This window comes from Leucopleurus acutus, assembly GCF_964270905.1.
Source record: "Leucopleurus acutus genome assembly, chromosome: 7".
Taxonomy (NCBI): domain Eukaryota; kingdom Metazoa; phylum Chordata; class Mammalia; order Artiodactyla; family Delphinidae; genus Leucopleurus; species Leucopleurus acutus.
The window spans coordinates 36,021,171-36,040,119 of record NC_139150.1 but is presented as its reverse complement, the minus strand read 5'-3'; the positions used below and the strand labels follow the sequence as shown (position 1 = coordinate 36,040,119).

Below are 18,949 nucleotides of genomic sequence, written 5' to 3'. Positions count from 1 at the left end.
GAGAGTGGTCACCATGGGTGATCTGAACTGGATCCATATTTAAGTTTAGAAAAATACAAAAGAAGGAGCACAGAATTCAGGGCAAGATAAATGGAATTAGCAAAAACTCAGGCACCTAAATGTGCTCGATGTATCCTTTTGGCAGTGACTAGACTTGTTTGGTTAAAATAAAGAGTTCAAGGGGGAAAAGTAAAAGAGGAAGAGAGTGAATGGGTGATCTGGAAGGGTAGCTGAGAGCTAGATTGTAGGGAACCTTGAAATGCCAGGTCAGAGGGTTACACTTTATGCTGTAAGTAATGGGAAACTGGGTTTTTGAGCAAGACATGACATGTCACCAACATGACTGATTTTCAGAGTTCATCCAGTTGTATATAGGATTGTTCAGTCAGGGATGTTTATGTGCTTTTATTATCTACTGCAGTACCCTGGCAGCCTTCATTCATATGACACTGTGCTTTTCCCCACTGGGCATAGACTTAGCTTTAGTATTTTTCTCAGCCTAGCACTCCATGTAGCTAGTTCTAGTTGATGGTAATTGACAACCCTGGAGAACTCTGTCACCCCTGGTTGAGAGGGTGGGAAGATTGGTGGCAGGGACCATGTTGTCCATTTGAATAGTTCAGGTATGAGAAGATTTGTCCTTGAATCAGAAAATTAGAAAAGAAAGGATGGAATGTAAGAAATTCAAGTACAGTTGCTTGGCCAGGCTAACTAGATATTGAAGGAAAGGAAAGGAGTGAAAAATAAAAAATCCAACTATACTCCATAGTCTTAGAATTTAGGGTATATCTAGTGTACTCCTAGTTTTTTTGAGGGGGAAGAGTGAAGGAAAATAAATGACTGGTGGTATTATTAGCATAGGACCCCAAATAGCCTGTCTCCAGGAGATCTTTCATAAGTCTAATTTATTCCTAGTAGAAATTGCGAGCTACTCAGTATGTTCTTGCAACCAAGAAACCTGTATTTCAGAGTCCCTTCCATCTTCTACTTTGTCGGAGAGCTTCTTATTTATAGATTTGCAAAACAGTTATTTGTCTGGTGTTATAGTGATTATCTGATAATGATATGCTAAGTAGATTGCCATATAACATAAGAATGTTCCAAGGCATCTTGTTTGAGAGTCAGAGATTCTCCTATCTAATAATTTTTTTTTTTTGCGGTACGCGGGCCTCCAACTGTTGTGGCCTCTCCCGTTGCGGAGCACAGGCTCGGGACGCGCAGGCTCAGCGGCCATGGCTCGCGGGCCCAGCCGCTCCGTGGCATGTGGGATCTTCCCAGACTGGGGCCCAAACCCGCGTCCCCTGCATCGGCAGGCAGACTCTCAACCACTGCGCCACCGGGGAAGCCCCTCTAATGATTTGAATTAAAAATTTTTGACTTCCTGTTTTGGGTGGTGATCTCCTTCAGTCTACTGTCTCTCATTTGTTTCTGCTTCGAGGACCTTGCCCTGTGCCTGCAATATATTCTTTTAAAATTGAATCATGGTGGTGTTGTTTCTGAGTTCTTCTATTTTTGAATAGTCAAAGAATCTGAGTCTAGAAGATGTGATCGCCAGTGATGAAAATTATGTGGCTGGATTAATAGACTATGAATGGTGTGAAGACATTTCATCAATAGGTGTGGCTACTCCACAAACACCACAGGTTGGTTATTTTTATTACTGTTTAAAGTAGAATATGTTACCTCAATTATAAAAAATATCTAGGTTCTAACATAAGATCTAGTTTGTGCTTGCAAATTTAATGAATTCCTAAGCCATTGAAAATATTAATGGGAGATTGTTGGAATATAAATGAAAGGGAAGCCAATTATTTCCAAGTTGAAGAAAGCCAAGATTCCATTTTGGAGCACTTCACTGCTCTTTTTTCCTTCCCTTCCCTCCCCATCTCTTTAAAAAATGAGGTATAATTTACATGTCCCTGTTGCTCCACAGACTTATCAATACTTGATATTTTTTGTTATTTAATATCTTCTAATCTGGTGAGTGTAAAGTGATATCTCACTGTGGTTTTAATTTGTACTTTTCTGGTTATTTATTTATCTCTTCAGTCTGTGGAGAATTAATTCTCTTGTATGGTATGAGGTAGGGAATCAATTTTTCCCTCTTATAATCAGTTGTGCCAGCACCATTGACAAGTCCAGTCTTTCTGCACTGATCTACAATGGCACTTCTATCACATATCAAGTTGTTATATAAGTGTGTCTGCTTCTGAGAAATATTTTGTTTTATTGGTTTATTTGTACAAATACCATATATCTTATTTCTTTAGTTTTATAATATTTCTTTTATCTGGTTGGCCAATTTGCTCCCATCTTCTTCTTTAAGAATGTCTATTCTTGCTCCTTTGCATTTCCATATACATTTTAGACTCATTTTGATAAATTTTACATACACTTCAACTTGGGGAAAATTGAAGTCTATATCCTCAAATCCCCCATCTGTAAACACAGTATACCTCTCTATTTATTAGGTTTTAGTTAATTACTTTCAATAAAATTTTATAACTTTCTCTAAAATGATCTTACATATCTTTTACTAGATTTATTCCTGAGTACTTTTGTTTTTTATTGCTATTGGGAATGGTAGGTTGTTTTTTTTTTTGTTTGTTTGTTTGTTTTTGCGGTATGCGGGCCTCTCACTGTTGTGGCCTCTCCCGTTGCGGAGCACAGGCTCCCGACGCGCAGGCTCAGCGGCATGTGGGATCTTCCCGCATGTGGGATCATCCCGGACCGGGGCATGACCCCGCATCCCCTGCATCGTCAGGCGGACTCTCAACCACTGCGCCACCAGGGAAGCCCATTTGGTAGGTTTTTTTAAATCACATTTTTAAACTGTCTGATATTGGTGTAAAGATATGAAACTGATTTTTGTGTATTGATGTTATATTCAACAACTTTCCTAAACTCTTTTAAATTCTTACAGTTTGTATATTCTTTTGAGTGTTGTAGAAAATTATATCATCTATGGATGACAGTTTTGTTACTTCCTTTCCAGTTCTCATGCCTTTAATATCTTTTTATTACTGCACTTAGTAGTCCTAGCAGTATAGTAAGCATTCTTCTGTTCTTCCCAATTGTAGAATGATGCTTCTAATATTTTATCATTCAATATGATGTTTGTTCTCTCTTTTTCCCTCCTCTTTCCCCTTCCCCCTCCCTGTTCTCCTTTCCCTTATCCTTCTTTTCCCTCTTCCCCTCTGTGCCCCCCGACCCCATATTTTTCAGATTAAGACCTTTTTTTCATCTAGTCCTGGTTTGCTAAGATTTGTTTAAAAATTATGAATCTCTGTTGCAGAAAAAAGGATAGAATTCATCTATTGAGATAATCATCTGGCTTTGTTCTTTCCATTTGTTAACGTAGTATATGTAATATGATTTGATGTTAAACCAATCTTGTATTCTTTAGCTAAGCCCAGTTTGTCATGATGTATTACTGTCTTTTTTTATACATTGCTGGGTTTAGTTTACTAACATTTTGTTTAGGTTTTTTGCTTCTATGTTCTTAAATAAGATTGGCCTATTATCTTCTTTCTTATATGATTTTTTTTCTTTTGAAAACTTTATTATTATTGATACATAAGTAGTACATAGATACATTCATCTTGTAAAAAATTCAAACAATGCGGAACAGCTGAATAAAGAGTGAAAGCCTTTCTTCTCCTGTTCTTGCATCCCATCCCATCTTATAGTAATCGTATCTGATTGGCATTAAGATTGCCCATCCCATCTTATATTAATCGTATCTGATTGACATTAAGATTATAACTAGTCTTTGAAAATGACTTGGGACATATTCTTTCTTTTTTTTTCTCTGGAATGGTTTTTAAGAGCTATTAATTATATTTTCCTTGAATGTATGATAGAACTTATTATGTAACTATCTGGGCCTGGAATGTTTCTGTGAGAAGCTAGTCAACTACTGATTCAATTTCTTTTGTATTCATAGGACTACACAGTATTTCAATTTCTTTTCGTCAGTTTGGTGAATTTTGTTTTTCCAGTGTCCATTTCATACATGTTTTAAAATGTTTTGGCATAAAATCAACAGGAGGATAATATGATCTTGTTAATGTCTGTAGTATCTGTGTTTATGTCCCCCTTTTCATTGCTGAAGTGTATTTGTTTATTGCAGCTCTTTCATATTTTGGATCAGTCTTACCAGAGTTTTGTCAATTTTATTAGTCTTTTCAAAGAACCAACTTCTGGCCTTACTGATTCTATTATATTTTAGTTTCCATTTTGTTATTTTCTGCCTTTATTTTTCTATTAGACCAATCTTATTAAATTCTGTTGTTAAATCTTCTGCATCCATACTAATATTCTGTCTGCTTGACCCATAAATTTATCTGCTTGAGAGTGGGATATGTTAAAAATCTTCTAATGGGATGGTAGTTTGTCATTTTCTTCTTGTAGTTCTATTTTTGCTTCATATATATATGTATGAAGGTATATAATTAGCATACAAGTTTAGAATTTTTATTCTGGGGAATTGAACCTTTTATCATTTATAGTGATCCTCTTTATTACTAGTTATATGTTTCTCCTTGAAGTCTATTTGTTTCTCTAATATTAAGATAGCTATATTGATTTTTTTGGTTGTTATTTGCTTGGTTTATATTTTTTTATCTTTTTATTTTTAACCTTTCATGCCCTTATATTTTAGGTATCTTTTTTTTTTTAAAGATTTTAAATGACTTTTTTGAAGTATAGTTGATTTACAATGTTGTGTTAATTTCTGCTGTACAGCAAAGTGATTCAGTTATACATACACACATTCTTTTTCAGATTCTTTTCCATTATGGTTTATCACAGGATATTGAATATAGTTCCCTGTGCTATACAGTAGGACCTTGTTGTTTATCCATTCTATATATAATAGTTTACATCTGCTAATCCCAAATTCCCAATCCATCCCTCCTCTACTGCCCCTAGGTATATCTCTTAAAAAACAGCATATAGCTAGATTTGGTATGCAAACTGAAAATCTTTGTCTTTCAAGTGAGAGCTTACCAAATTTACATTTATTTTGGTTACTAATGTTCTTATCATGTATGTGCCGTCTTATTTTGTGCTTTCTATTTGTCCCACTTTTTCTGTATTTTTTTCCTATATTTCTTGTTTCTTATGTCAATTTTTCCCTTCATTCCATTGGTTTCTGTTTTATTTTAATATTTACTCTAATCTTTTAACATGCTATTTAACTTAACCAAATAAAAAGTTAATCTGCATCTTTACTTTTCTTCTAAACATATGAAATCCTTAGAACACTAATCTCTGATCACCCTCTCTTAGATTACTAAAACTATCGATATGTAAGTATTTTAGCTATCTATTTTTTTTAGCTTTTCGTTTTGAAATCTGTGTATTCACAGAAAGTTACAAAAGTAGTAAACGGAGGTCTCTTGGACCTTTCACTCATTTTTCTCCACTAGTTACATCTTTTTTTTTTTTGAAAAATGTATTTATTTTATTTTTGGCCGCGTTGGGTCTTCATTGCTGCGCATGGGCTTTCTCTAATTGAGGTGAGCGGGGGCTACTCTTTGTTGCAGTGCGCGGGCTTCTCATTGCGGTGGCTTCTCTTGTTGCAGAGCACAGGCTCTAGGCGCGTGGGCTTCAGTAGTTGTGGCACGTGGGCTCAGTAGTTGTGGCTCATGGATTCTAGAGTACAGGCTCAGTAGTTGTGGCGCATGGGCTTAGTTGCTCCACGGCATGTGGGATCTTCCTGGACTAGGGCTCGAACCCGTGTGCCCTGCATTGGCAGGTGGATTCTTAACCACTGCGCCACCAGGGAAGCCCCAGTAGTTACATCTTGCATAACTGTGGTACAATTTGTTTTTAGCTCTATACATTTTTAACTTCATAAATTACATATTATTTTTAGAATGTATACTATCAGTATTTATTTGATTGACTCACATTTTCTTTTGTTCACTTACCCTTCTTCTTTTTTTTTTTTTTTTTTTTTTGCTGTACGTGGGCCTCTCACTGTTGTAGCCTCTCCAATTGCAGAGCACAGGCTCCGGATGTGCAGGTTCAGCGGCCATGGCTCACGGGCCCAGCCGCTCCGTGGCATGTGGGATCTTCCTATACCGGGGCACGGACCCATGTCCTGTGCATCAGCAGCCGGACTCTCAACCACTGCGCCACCAGGGAAGCCCTACTTACCCTTCTTATCTCTCAAATGTTCATTCTAAAATTATGTTTCTTCTTCCTGGAGTACATCCTTTAAAAATTTCTTTAGTGGAAGTCACAATTGATGACAAACACTCTTTCTAAATTGGCTAAAATTGTCTTTATTTCACTTTGATTTTTAGAATGTAGTTTCCTTCTGTATTGATTTCTAGTTTATCAGTTATTTTACGCTCTGTAGTTTGAAGATATTATTCCACTGTCTTCTTGCTTCTGTTGTTACCATTGAGAAATCTCTGTCAGTCAGGTTCCTTTCTAGTTAGTCTTCGCCCTGGCTCTTTTTGGGATTTTCTCTTTGATTTTGGTGTTCTGCAGTCTCATTGTTAGGGTTACTGTCTCTGTGGGTAGTGTCCTCTAGAGTAGTACAGCCTAGTAAATACAGATATGGATTTCTTTTTATTTATCTTGTTTATGATTCATTGTGTTTCCTGTATTTGAGGATTTGTATCTTTAATCAATTTTGGAAAATTCCTTGAATAATTGCTGCTTTTTCATCGTCTTTATTATCTATCTCTGGAACTCAGAATAGGCATATGTTAGACCATTAAATTTCATTTTCTATTTATTTTAAACTGTCTTTCATATATCCCATATCTTTCTCTCTGGACTGCATTCTAGATCATTTCAGATTTATTTCACATTCACATTCTTTTTCTCATTTCTATTTAATCTGTTATTTGACCTGTCTATTGAATTTTTCATTTGTATCATTACGTTTTTTATTTCTAGAGATTTTTATTCTTTTTCAAAACTGCTTTAACATTCCTCTTTTCATGTTTTCAATTTCTTTCATTATTTTAAACATACGAACATATTTATATTCTCTACTTGGTAATTTCAATATGACATCTTTATGGGTCTGATCCTTTTGTTTATTTTTTTCTGCTGACTTTTGCTCATGGTGTTTGTATCTTTTGGCATTTTTTTTTTTTATAGGCTCATTTTTCTTGGAACTCTGTGCGAATGCTTCGAAGCTTGGATTAAGGGTTGAGGTCTTGGGTTGTGTTGGATTGAAGCTTTTCTTTCAGCTAGGAATTGTGTTTGCTTCTGTCACGTCACTTTCCTGGAACACAACCAGTTTAGGACTGGGACTACTTTAAATCAAATTCTAGGCTTGAAATTTCTGGGGATCATGCACGTAGTATGAATTTGGGTTCCAAACCTGTGTGAAGACTGTCCTGTGGCTTCTTAAAAATTATTAAAGGAAACTCTTTTCTCCTCCAGAGCCATGGCCAGGACAGACACCTTTTCTTGCCGAGCTCTTTGCAGGGCAGGTTTATATTTAATTCACCCTTTCATTTTAGTTATACCCCCTCCTGGCTTTACATGGGAGCTTTGGCTCTAATGTAGCACCGTGGTGGGTCTAATCTACTCCTACTGTAGATTATACTAGAGAGTAGGTAGATGCCCTTAGGGCAGCGGACAGTTTCAGCCTTGATTACATCTCTGAATTCCTGCTCCTATTTTTAGTTTGGCCTCTGAGGATTTTCCTATCTTTTTTGCAAGCTCCACCATAAATTTAAAAGGATTAAAATATATTTTCTATCCAACATTTCTGTTACCGTATTTTAACATGGTTTTTCTGAGCCGGTCATTGACTAAACTTTTATTTCTTGTTACATATTAGAGACAAACTGGCAGTCTAGGTATGGGAAGCAATTCTTAGGGATTTATATGTGCCCATCCTGAATTGCCTAGAATCTGGGTATGTTTGATTAAATACGGCCTGAAACATGTTGAAAATTACCCGTCAATAGAGCAGCCTAAAGTGATCTACATGTACTAAAGAGAACTGAATATACATTTTCAAATTTCCTGGTATTGCCCATAATATTCTTTTGATAGTGTTTCATTTTAATAAAAATGGTGCAAGGTAATTTGCAAATGATTAAGGCATGTTGTAAAGAAATTGACTTTTCTTCTTGAGTGTGCTTTATCCAGTAACTTTTATTTTCCAGTTTGCCAAGCATTGGACAGAGTCAAATGGCCTGGAATCTAAATCATTGACTCCAGTATTATGCACAGCATCTGTCAATAAATTAAAGAACAAAGAGAATGTATATACTCCTAAGTCTGCTGTAAAGAATGACGAGTGCTTTTCATTTCCTGAGCCAAAGACTCCAGTTAATAAGAACCAGCATAAAAGAGAAATACTCACTACACCAAATCATTACAGTACACCCTCAAAAGGTATTTGCTGTGTAGATTAAGCAGTGGTAAAACATCTTGAAATTCCTTCTTCTTATCATGCTAAATAAACATATAGCAGGTCAGAAATGACCAGCAATGCTCTCAGGGATTGCTAGGAGAAGACAAGCTGCTTTTTAAGCATATGTTATTTGCATTAGTTGAAATGAAAGCATATTAATCACCTTCAAATTTTTTGTATACTCTCAGTATACAAAGATGAAAACTGTTTTGATAGATATTGTTGATTAATTTTATTTTCTTGTCCTTATGGAACCAGTGAGAGTAATGCTGTATGGTCAAACAAAACAAAACCCCCGATCTGTTTTTAAAAGCTTGGAATCTTATACTTATTATGAAGTGAATATTATTATCTCTAATTGGTGTACTTTTAGATTATGAACAAAAAGTTAACTAATGAGTAGTAACCAGATTTGTTAATGCAGGTTTGTCACAAACTATCTGGAATACAAATACCCTACTAGAATAAAACACCAAATTTTGGAATAGGGAATATAAAAATAACCAAAGCTTACAACCTCTTTAATAACTTTTGTCAGCTTTCACAGGGGACTATTCTCTTTGCCTGATAGGAGTTGAAAGGTCTATGAATTGAATTAACACCTCTCAGTAATATATTCATTAAAGGCATAAATACAGATTGACTTTTATTTATAGAAAGGAGAATCAGTAATCATGAAATATTATTTATGTGATCTATTTAGATTTTTCATATGATATTTATGATAAAATCATAAGCATGGCCTCAGTTTTACAGTGAAGAAAAAGAAGAGCCACACATGTAAAGCAAAATGATTTTGTTTTTATTATAAATCATCTGGAAATATTTCTTTAAAGAATTAGAGCCTTAACATCACTGGGCAAGTGATTACAATATTTCTGAGCCAATGAATGAGGTGATATATGCATTATTGATGGAGAATTGGAAACTATAGCATGTCAGCTACATATGGTTTGTGTTTGTTGTTTTTCTAATAGCTAGAAACCAGTGCCTGAAAGAGACCCCAGTTAAAATGCCGGTAAATTCAGCAGGAACAGAGAAGTTAATAACAGGTGTCATTAGCCCTGAGAGGCGGTAAGTGTTCAGTTTTGTATAGTTTCTTTAGTATATGTAACCAGATTTCCTTTTTTCATATATGATAAACCCAATTAAGGTAAACCATCATGTGGATTCTGTCAGGGACTGTCTATACGAACGTGGTCTGTGGCCATTACTGAGGCTGTTGCCACTGCCTTTCTCAGGGTGGAATTGTGAGACTCATCAGCAGTACAACTGGCACCTTAACTTAAAATACAGTTCCTGTGCTGGGGCCCATCTTTCCCTACACTTCTGCCAGTGGAGTATAGACATCCACTAACAAACAGCAGTCACTAAAATATTAAAGATCCTAAAGGGTGCTTCAGATAAAGCCCATTCCTCTTGTACAAACAGGTCTGCAGCATAAGTGACCTTTCATTATCTTTTATAGCTATTTTTTTGAGCAGACTCCATTTTGAGGATAATTGGGAGAATTAGAATGTGAACTAGATATTAGATGCTATGGCATTATTATTAATTTTCTTGATATCATGATGATATTGTGGTTATGTAGGAAGATGTCCTTATTCACTGATGATGTATGCTGAAGTGTTTCAGAGTAAAAGGTTGTGATATCTTTTTTTTTTTAAATATTCATTCATTCTGCGCCAGGTCTTAGTTGCAGCATGCGGACTCTTAGTTGCGGTGTGTGGACTCTTAGCTGTGGCATGCAGACTCTTAGTTGCAGCAGGCGAACTCTTAGTTGCCGCATGCATGTGGGATCTGGTTCCCCGACCAAGGATTGAACCCAGGCCCCCTGCATTGGGAGTGCGTAGTCTTGCCCACTGGATCACCAGGGAAGTCCCAAGGGTTGTGATATCTTCAGATGGATTACTTTGATGTACATATTTTTAATGTATTTATTATATATATGTAGAGAAAACAAATGTGGCAAAATATTAACAATTGTTGACTCTAGAAGGGTATGTCGATGGTTATTATACTTTTTGTTCAACTTTTCTATATATTTGACACTAAGAAAAAGGTAGGGGAAAAATAGTTTTGGCAGTTGACTTGAGGGAGAGGTGATGGCTACATTTCAGTGGAAGATGGCTTTTGTGCTCCCTGAGGAAGAGTAAGATGGCTTGGCCAGGCATACCTGAATGAGGTGCACCTAACAGCCAGGACAAATGCACCTCTGTGAGGGACCCAAAAGGCAGGAAGTCCAACTCTTACTCGTGGGTTCATTGTTTTTTTTTTTTTAAGGTGTCGCTCAGTGGAACTCAACCTTAACCAAGTACATGTAGAGGATACTCCAAAAAGAAAAGGAACCAAAGTGTTTGGGAGCCTTGAAAAGGGGTTGGATAAGGTTATCACTGTGCTTACCAGGAGCAAAAGGAAGGGCTCGGCCAAAGATGGGCCAAGAAGACTAAAGGTAAGTGGACTGGAATTCTTTAATATGGATTTTGGAAGCTGACTGCTAACTGGACTACTTTTTTTTTTTAAAGAAAAGTACTGAATGAATGAATTGATTAGTATTTTTAATTTATTTATTCATCCATTTAGCTAATACATATTTTTTGAGCACCTAAAATATACATTTTACTATGCAGTGGTCTTTGAGAATGCAGAGGTAAATTAGATACAGTTGCTCCTTTGGAGGAACAAATAACTAAAATTCAAATATTAAAGTTCATGTAGGGGGATTAATCACAGAGGCAAAAGAGGAGGTGGGGAAGCATGGGGCATATATAAGGAACTGCCTTAAGGATGGGGGCTTGAGGTCAGTTGTCCTATCTCTGGTACATAGGAGAGTCCCTGACACATGGGTACCTTTGTAGGCCCTCACGAAATATCTGAATGCATGGGAAGTTAATTTGAACTTTGAGTGTGGTGTGTGTGAGGAAAATAGCAACAGGTCAGGAAAATAGGCTGGCTAAGATGTTTGGACCTTACTTGACAGACCTATTATGTTTTTAGAGCATGTTTAATGTGTCAGTGGTGTGGACAGTATATTTGGTGGGGATAGGAAAAGAAAAAGAAGTGATTAGTAGATATAAAGTATTTCTTACTCTCTTGGATTCTCTCTGAGCATTCATTCAAACATCTAATGAATGACATTTTTGTTTGAGGGAAGTAAGAGGTAAAGGGAAGAATAAGACACAGCTCATGTCTTTGAGGAACTCATAGAGTGGCAGTGAAAACAGGCAGGGATGTTGCTCTGATCCACAGAGCTTATTGCTGTAATAAAAACATGTTCCAAGAGGTGTGGGGCCCAAAGGAGGGAAGAGCAGGTGGTGGTGTTCCCCATGATTTGGGGACTGGGTCTGTGTTTAGATTTTGCACTGAGAGTCTCATTTTGAGCAAATCTGGGCAGGTTTGGGGGAAGAAAAATGCTGAGCTGCTGGGTGGAAGGGTGCTTCAGGGGAGAATGTTCTGAGATCCCATTTATGTCCTGTCTTAAAGTGAGAGAAGATAGGACTTCTCCATTAGTATTTTTTGCCTTGTTGAACTTACATAATGTACTGGAGTTTTATGTTGCATATGGCTGTTTATTAGGCATATTTTATCTTTTTATTCTAAGAGTTCTCTAGTTGGAGACAGTTGTGAGGTATTTCAAACCGTGATGTTGGGATTATGAAAATCATGGTGTCATTTCTCTGAAAATATTAAAGAAAATTAAGGAAACTTGTCCAATTATATACATTATTGAGAAGCTCGGTGGTTATCAAATACTAATAGATGATATTCTAAAAATGTCCACCAATGTAAATTATTTGGAACTTGAGTGCATTTTTCAGTAGGAACTGCTGTGATATTAGTTGGCTTTCTAGATATTTCCCAGTACTTCCAGGATGTAAGAGAAAAATCACAAGACTGGGAATGAGAAGCCTGGGTTGTAGCCTCAGCTTCATACAGTGTAGCTTGGATAAGTCATTTTATCTCTGACTATCTCAATTTTTTTATTTGTAAAAACTGGAGACAATGTCTATCCTGGCAGCTTCACAGAGCTAGGATATATAAATGAGACTGTATGAGATGTTATATTGCATATGAAATGCTTTCTAAATATAAGGTGTTCCAGTGTCAAGTATCATTATTATTGTCATTGTTGAGCATTTTAACCCCAATGAAGCAGAACCACAGTTGTGATTAGCATACACCTAAGATCTGAAGATTTATCTGACTTTGGATCTTTAACCCTTTCTAATGTTTTAAGTTTTTCAGAACTAAAGGACTTACTTTAGGAGATTATCCTCATTTTCCACCTAGTTCTTTTATTTATTTATTTATTTTTGGCTGCATTGGGTCTTTGTTGCTGCGTGCGGGCTTTTTCTCCAGTTGTGGAGAGCGGGGGCTACTCTTTATTGTGGTGCACGGGCTTCTCATTGTGGTGCCTTCTCTTTGTTGCGGAGCACAGGCTCTAGGCACGTGGGCTTCAGTAGTTGCAGCACGTGGGCTCAGTAGTTGTGGCTCGTGGGCTCTAGAGCGTAGGCTCAGTAGTTTTGGCACACAGGCTTAGTTGCTCTGCAGCATGTGGGATCTTCCCGGACCAGGGCTCGAACCTGTGTCCCCTGCATTGGCAGGTGGATTCTTAACCACTGAGCCACCAGAGAAGTCCACACCTAGTTCTTTTTTTGTTTTGCGGTACGCGGGCCTCTCACTGTTGTGGCCTTTCTCGTTGAGGAGCACAGGCTCCAGACGCACAGGCTCAGCAGCCATGGCTCACGGGCCCAGCTACTCCGCAGCATGTGGGATCTTCCCGGACTGGGGCACGAACCAGTGTCCCCTGCATCAGCAGGCGGACTCTCAACCACTGTGCCACCAGGGAAGCCCCCACACCTCGTTCTTAAATTAAAAAATTATAACTTACAGAAAAGTTAAAAGGATGGTACAAAGGGACTTCCTTGGCTGTGCAGTGGTTAAGACTCTGCACTTCCACTGCAGGGAGCACGGGTTTGATCCCTGGTTAGGGAACTAAGATCTCGCATGCTACACAGTGCGGCCAAAAAGAAAAAAAGATGGTACAAAGAACACCTTAATTTTTTAAGATAGCGAATCATATGTAGTTAAGCCTTCTTTGAGGAAGCAATCTATAAAAATCTGAAATTTAAATGGATAAAATAGGATTATTTCTTTATTTTACAAAGGAATCACTTGAATTGTGATTTGAAAGTGTTCAGTTTGTTATTATCTTGAAAAAGCCAATCTAATTTGGTGAAAAAGTCCTGGATTGGAAGCCAAGAGACAGAGGGGCCTGTCATAGCTGTGCCACTTGTTCCTTTTATATCTTGAAGCTGAGGTTCCTGAACTCTAGTCATTTGACAGTCACATTCATGTCGGCATATCAGCATATCATCTGCACTGTTATTTATCTGGTACTTTCTTTATATGATGCGTTTTAAAAGCAGATTTATAGAGGTATAATTGACATACAATAATCTGCATATATTAAAAATGTACAATTAATATACTTTGGCATTATATATGTACCTGTGAAACCACCACCACAATCAAGATGACTATTTATTTATTTATCTATTTATTTATTTATTTTTGGTTGTGTTGGGTCTTCGTTGCTGCGCGCGGGCTTTCTCTAGTTGCGGTGAGCGGGGGCTACTCTTTGTTGCAGTGCACGGGCTTCTCATTGTGGTGGCTTCTCTTTTTGCGGAGCACAGGCTCTAGGTGCGCGGGCTTCAGTAGTTGTGGCACGTGGGCTCAGTAGTTGTGGCTCCCGGGCTCTAGAGTGCAAGCTCAGTAGTTGTGGCGCGCGGGTTTAGTTGCTCTGCGACATGTGGGATCTTCCCGGACCAGGGCTCGAACCCATGTCCTCTGCATTGGCAGGCAGATTCTTAACCACTGCCCCACCAGGGAAGCCCCAAGATGACTAACTTTAAAAACTTGTATTTATTTAAAAGGAAACCATATGTCATTAGTTTTTCTAATCATATTTTGCTAAATCTGATTGGAACAAATACATAAAATTAAAATATTTATCCATGTACCACTTAGAGTTATATTGTATAACTCCAGTTGTTATTTTTATCACATTTTGAAAAACCCTGTCTTAAGAAACTTATAGCTCTTCTTTAGGTCATAGGTTCTTAAAGTGAAAAGTAAGATAGTTGGGTCTTTTCTAACCTCAGCATTTTGTTATTTATAAAAAGAACTGAAATCTGAAAAACATAGAAAGTATAATTTTGTTTGACGGTGAAGATACTGCTAGAAAGGTAGGGATTTTTTTCTGTCTCCAGAACCTATTAAAACAGTGCCTGGGGAAGTTCCCTGGTGGTCTACTAGTTAGGATTCTGGGCTTTCACTGTGGCCCGGATTCAGTCCCTGGTGGGGGAACTGAGATCCCCCGTAAGCCACATGGTGTGACCAAAATATAATAATAATAATAATTTTAAAAATCAAAATTAAAAAATAAAACAGTGCCTGGCACCTAGTAAGCCATCAATAAATAGTTGTTGAATGAATGGATGGATAGATCCCTTAACTAATTAAGAATGAAGTTATTTCTGGACTTCCCTGGTGGCAATGGTTAAGAATCTGCCTGCCAATGCAGGGGACACGGGTTCAAGCCCTGGTGCGGGAAGATCCCACATGCTGTGGGGCAACTAAGCCCGTGCACCACAGCTACTGAGCCTGCGCTCTAGAGCCTGTGAGCCACAACTAATGAGCCCGCGTGCCACAACTAGTGAAGCCCACATGCCTAGGGTCCATGCTCTGTAACAAAGAGAAGCCACCGCAATGAGAAGTCCGCACACCATAACTAAGAGTAGCCCCCGCTTGCTGCAACTAGAGAAAGCCCGCACGCAGCAGCGAAGACCCAACTCATCCAAAAATTAATTAATTAATTAATTAAAAAAATTATTTCTGAGAATTATGCTGTTAGTGAATGAGAAAAAAATAACTTGACATTACTTTTTTAAAGGGATACTTGTTATATTCATTCCTTCGTAGAATTGTCATAGAATCACCTCCTGGGATTCTGTAAAATTCCTTAAATGATCAAGAAAGAATTAAGGAAACACATGCAACTATATACAAGTGAAATTTTCTAGGGCATTTTTTTTCTCACAGTTTACATTTCAGGAGTCTTTATCACCGTGTAGGAAGGGGGAAATAGGTAGAGCTCAAAGAGATAGACGTTATTTAATATTTATTTACTTATTAAAAAATTGGTAGGAGAGGAAGATGCAAAGATAAAAAGGGTGATATGGATGCACTTATTAATAAATGTGATTTCTCCAAGCTTTCCCAGTGCCATCTCAATCCAACTTACCAAGAGTTGGTTGTAAATTCTTTCAGTGTTTTTCTTGAAATATTTCCACTTGAAATGGTACTATGTTAAGGAGTTTGGGATCTCTAAATGGGGTAGGATGGTCTTTGTGTTGATGTAAAGATTTACTTCTTAACCCCTTGTTTTTCTTTTTTAAGCCTCACTATAACGTGACTACAACCAGATTAGTGAATCCAGATCAACTCTTGAATGAAATAATGTCTATTCTTCCAAAGAAGCACGTTGACTTTGTACAAAAGGGGTAAGAAGCACACTTGGATCTATTACTTGACGTCTTTTGAACTTTGAGAAAACAGAGGTTGATTCCCCTCTCAACCTATGTTTTTAATATAATTAAAAAATTATAAATTGTTTAACATAATTAAAAAATATATTTCTCTTGCCTCATTTTTCCAAAAAGCTTTTATGTTAGTGTCTGTGTTCATAATTTATTCTCTTTTGTTTTATATGAGCTATAGAAGCTTTTTGTTTTTTTTTTTGCGGTACGTGGGCCTCTTACTGTTGTGGCCTCTCCCGTTGCGGAGCACAGGCTTTGGACGCACAGGCTCAGTGGCCATGGCTCACGGGCCCAGCTGCTCCGCGGCATGTGGGATCTTCCCGGACCGGGCACGAACCCGTGTCCACTGCATCGGCAGGCGGACTCTCAACCACTGCACCACCAGGGAAGCCCGGCTATAGAAGTTTTCTAAGTGCCTATATTATCACCATTTTCAAAGTTAGACTTTTCAAAATAGGAAAATCTGAACTTCTTCCAGTTTCTTTTGCATCTTCTATTTTTCTTTGATGTTCTGCTTTACAATAATATTTATAAGTTGTAATCTAAATTTATGAGACACCTCAAACAAATCAAGGATATATATAGACTCCTTCTCTTTATGACGTTCTATGTGACAGAACTGGTTTTCAGTACTTTAGAAAATTATTTCACCTTAGCTGTTTCCCACTGTTCAGTGAACTGCCATCAAAGCCTCCTTGGTCACAATCTCATGGTCTGGACAGCCAGACCTCTTCTGGTTGCTTAAGATGTTCATATTTCTAAACATTTCCACTTAGTTATGTCTCTTTAAAATTTCACTATTAAAGCACTAACAAGAAGAGCCACTGATGGATTAACAAAAGCATTTAATTGGAACAGTCAGTATAGAGTAAGATTTCAAGAAATAATCTTTTGCAAAAGTAATTTTACTTTTCATTATCTCTAAATGTTGGCAAGCGCTCTTATGTGAACCCTGGCTTTCTTCTTTAGGTATCACTATATCACATCTAGCTCTGACCTGTTCTTCATGCTTGGGGTTTATCCACAGCGTTAGAACGTCTCGCCAAATCTGTGTTAGAAAATTTTCGATTATTTTTCCTTCAGCGTATGATCTATCAGATTGGTAACTGGCTATTCACCAGTAATCTGTTCCTCGAACTTCCTGATCCACCCGAAGATCTGCCTTTATCCTTCTTTTTTCTTTCTACCTTCTCTGTTTGTTTTTACCTTCTTTGTGACAAAGCAGAATAACAAAAGCTAAATTTTTCAGTGGTGTGGTGTCCCTAATCTAGGTTATATTCCATTACTATCTTCTTCCAATGAGGAAAATTCACTTTTTATCTTTGATATGACTAAATTGCTCTATGCTTCATCTTCCCATCAGGAACCTTAACTACAGGGTTTACCTTAATGGCATTTCTGATAGCAACTGCTTATTTTTAATAGATCAAGCCCCAAAGGACATAACTAAGTTAGTAAGAAAAAGAATGATATTTTAATACACCTTGTAATACATAACAGATGCAAGTAATTTCTCCCCATTTACGTGGAACAGTGCCTAATCGTGTGCCCCTAAATATTTAGGGAACTGAAATTTAGAATTGATCCTATTGTTTACTGTTTGTATTTATCTATTGAAGATCAATAAGACAAATAAAACTAAAATATAATGTAAACAAATTAAAAGTTGATTTACATGAATTCAATTTATGCAACTTTACAGGAACCATACCTATTTCTTAAGACGTGTGGAAGGCTTCATAGAGACAGGGCCTTTCCATTATCAGAGTAGTTCATGTGGCAGTTCTAATTATATATGCCATATGTTTCAGCCATGGGAATGTACTGTCTCATTGGACTTTCTTTTATAACTCTGCCCTAAAGTGTTGTAATGATCATAACCTCTTATTACTGTTAGAAAAACCTCAGAAACATGTGTCCTACCGACAGGTTGCTGGCTTCAGCTTTATTTACATGAAAGTCAGAAGTTTCTGATGAAGTGCACAAAATAAAATATTCTTAATCTTCCCTCTGCTTTCCTTTGTTGTGAACATTGTGGAAATGGCCTAATGTTCACAGATTACACCATTGAAAGACTTGCATAAAGGATGCCGGAAGATTTCTTGAGCATGAATGGCATGTATAGCTATGAAAAAAGGGCTTTTTCTTTGGAGCAAGGGAGAGTTCTGGTAAAGCCTTTTCATCTGTATTCTTTTTTGAGATCCTGGTTAGCTTTTGGGAAAACACCAGTCATACTCCATCACTAAAGCATATCTAGGTCATCTGGAAACTGTAAGCAGGACTATATTGCTTAATACGAAATAATGGTTCATTTTCCCCACTGGCCTCCTAGAGGCTTATAGAAATCTCTTGTATTATACAGAATATTCATGGTTCTCCTGCTAACTGGCTTCTTATCTTGTTTTTCACAGCTATACACTGAAGTGTCAAACACAGTCAGATTTTGGCAAAGTGACAATGCAGTTTGAGCTAGAAGTGTGCCAGCTTCAAAAACCCGACGTGGTGGGTATCAGGAGGCAGCGGCTTAAGGGTGATGCCTGGGTTTACAAGAGATTAGTGGAAGACATCCTGTCTAGCTGCAAGGTTTAATTGATGAATGGTTTCCATCCTGCCTGATGAGTATGGGTGTGATACAGCCTACATGGAGCCTGGTGTGATGGGTTTGATTTTTAAAGTCCTCTGGAACTGCGAACTCATTTCTAAAGAGCTATTTTAAAGACCAATATCTTTTTGTTTTTAAACAAAAGATATTATTTCGTGGATGAATCTAAGGCAAGCCTCTCTGTCATTATCTCTTACTGTCTTTTTTAATCATGTGCTTTGTATATTAATAACTGTTGACTTTCTTAGATTCACTTCCATACATGAGTGTAAGCTCTTAACTATGTCTCCTTTTAATGTGTAATTTCTTTCTGAAATAAAACCGTTTGTGAATATTAGCAGGCTTCTC

At 37.3% G+C, this 18,949-nt stretch overlaps 1 protein-coding gene across 9 annotated transcripts in view; it reads left to right on the top strand.

Moving 5' to 3' along the window:
* Positions 1 to 18,700, top strand: part of MELK (maternal embryonic leucine zipper kinase) — a 70,106-nt gene extending 51,406 nt beyond the window's left edge. For 8 of the 9 annotated variants that reach the window (XM_082843224.1, XM_082843226.1, XM_082843220.1 and 5 more), the window contains 6 exons: positions 1,521 to 1,643; positions 8,148 to 8,379; positions 9,376 to 9,472; positions 10,682 to 10,850; positions 15,860 to 15,963; positions 18,411 to 18,700. In XM_082843224.1, the coding sequence (XP_082699350.1) occupies positions 1,521 to 1,643; positions 8,148 to 8,379; positions 9,376 to 9,472; positions 10,682 to 10,850; positions 15,860 to 15,963; positions 18,411 to 18,588 (903 nt within the window). In that variant the 3' untranslated portion in view covers positions 18,589 to 18,700. The remainder of the gene's footprint in view (positions 1 to 1,520; positions 1,644 to 8,147; positions 8,380 to 9,375; positions 9,473 to 10,681; positions 10,851 to 15,859; positions 15,964 to 18,410) is intronic. The other variant, XM_082843221.1, reaches the window with a different exon arrangement.
* Positions 18,701 to 18,949: the final 249 nt, after the last annotated feature.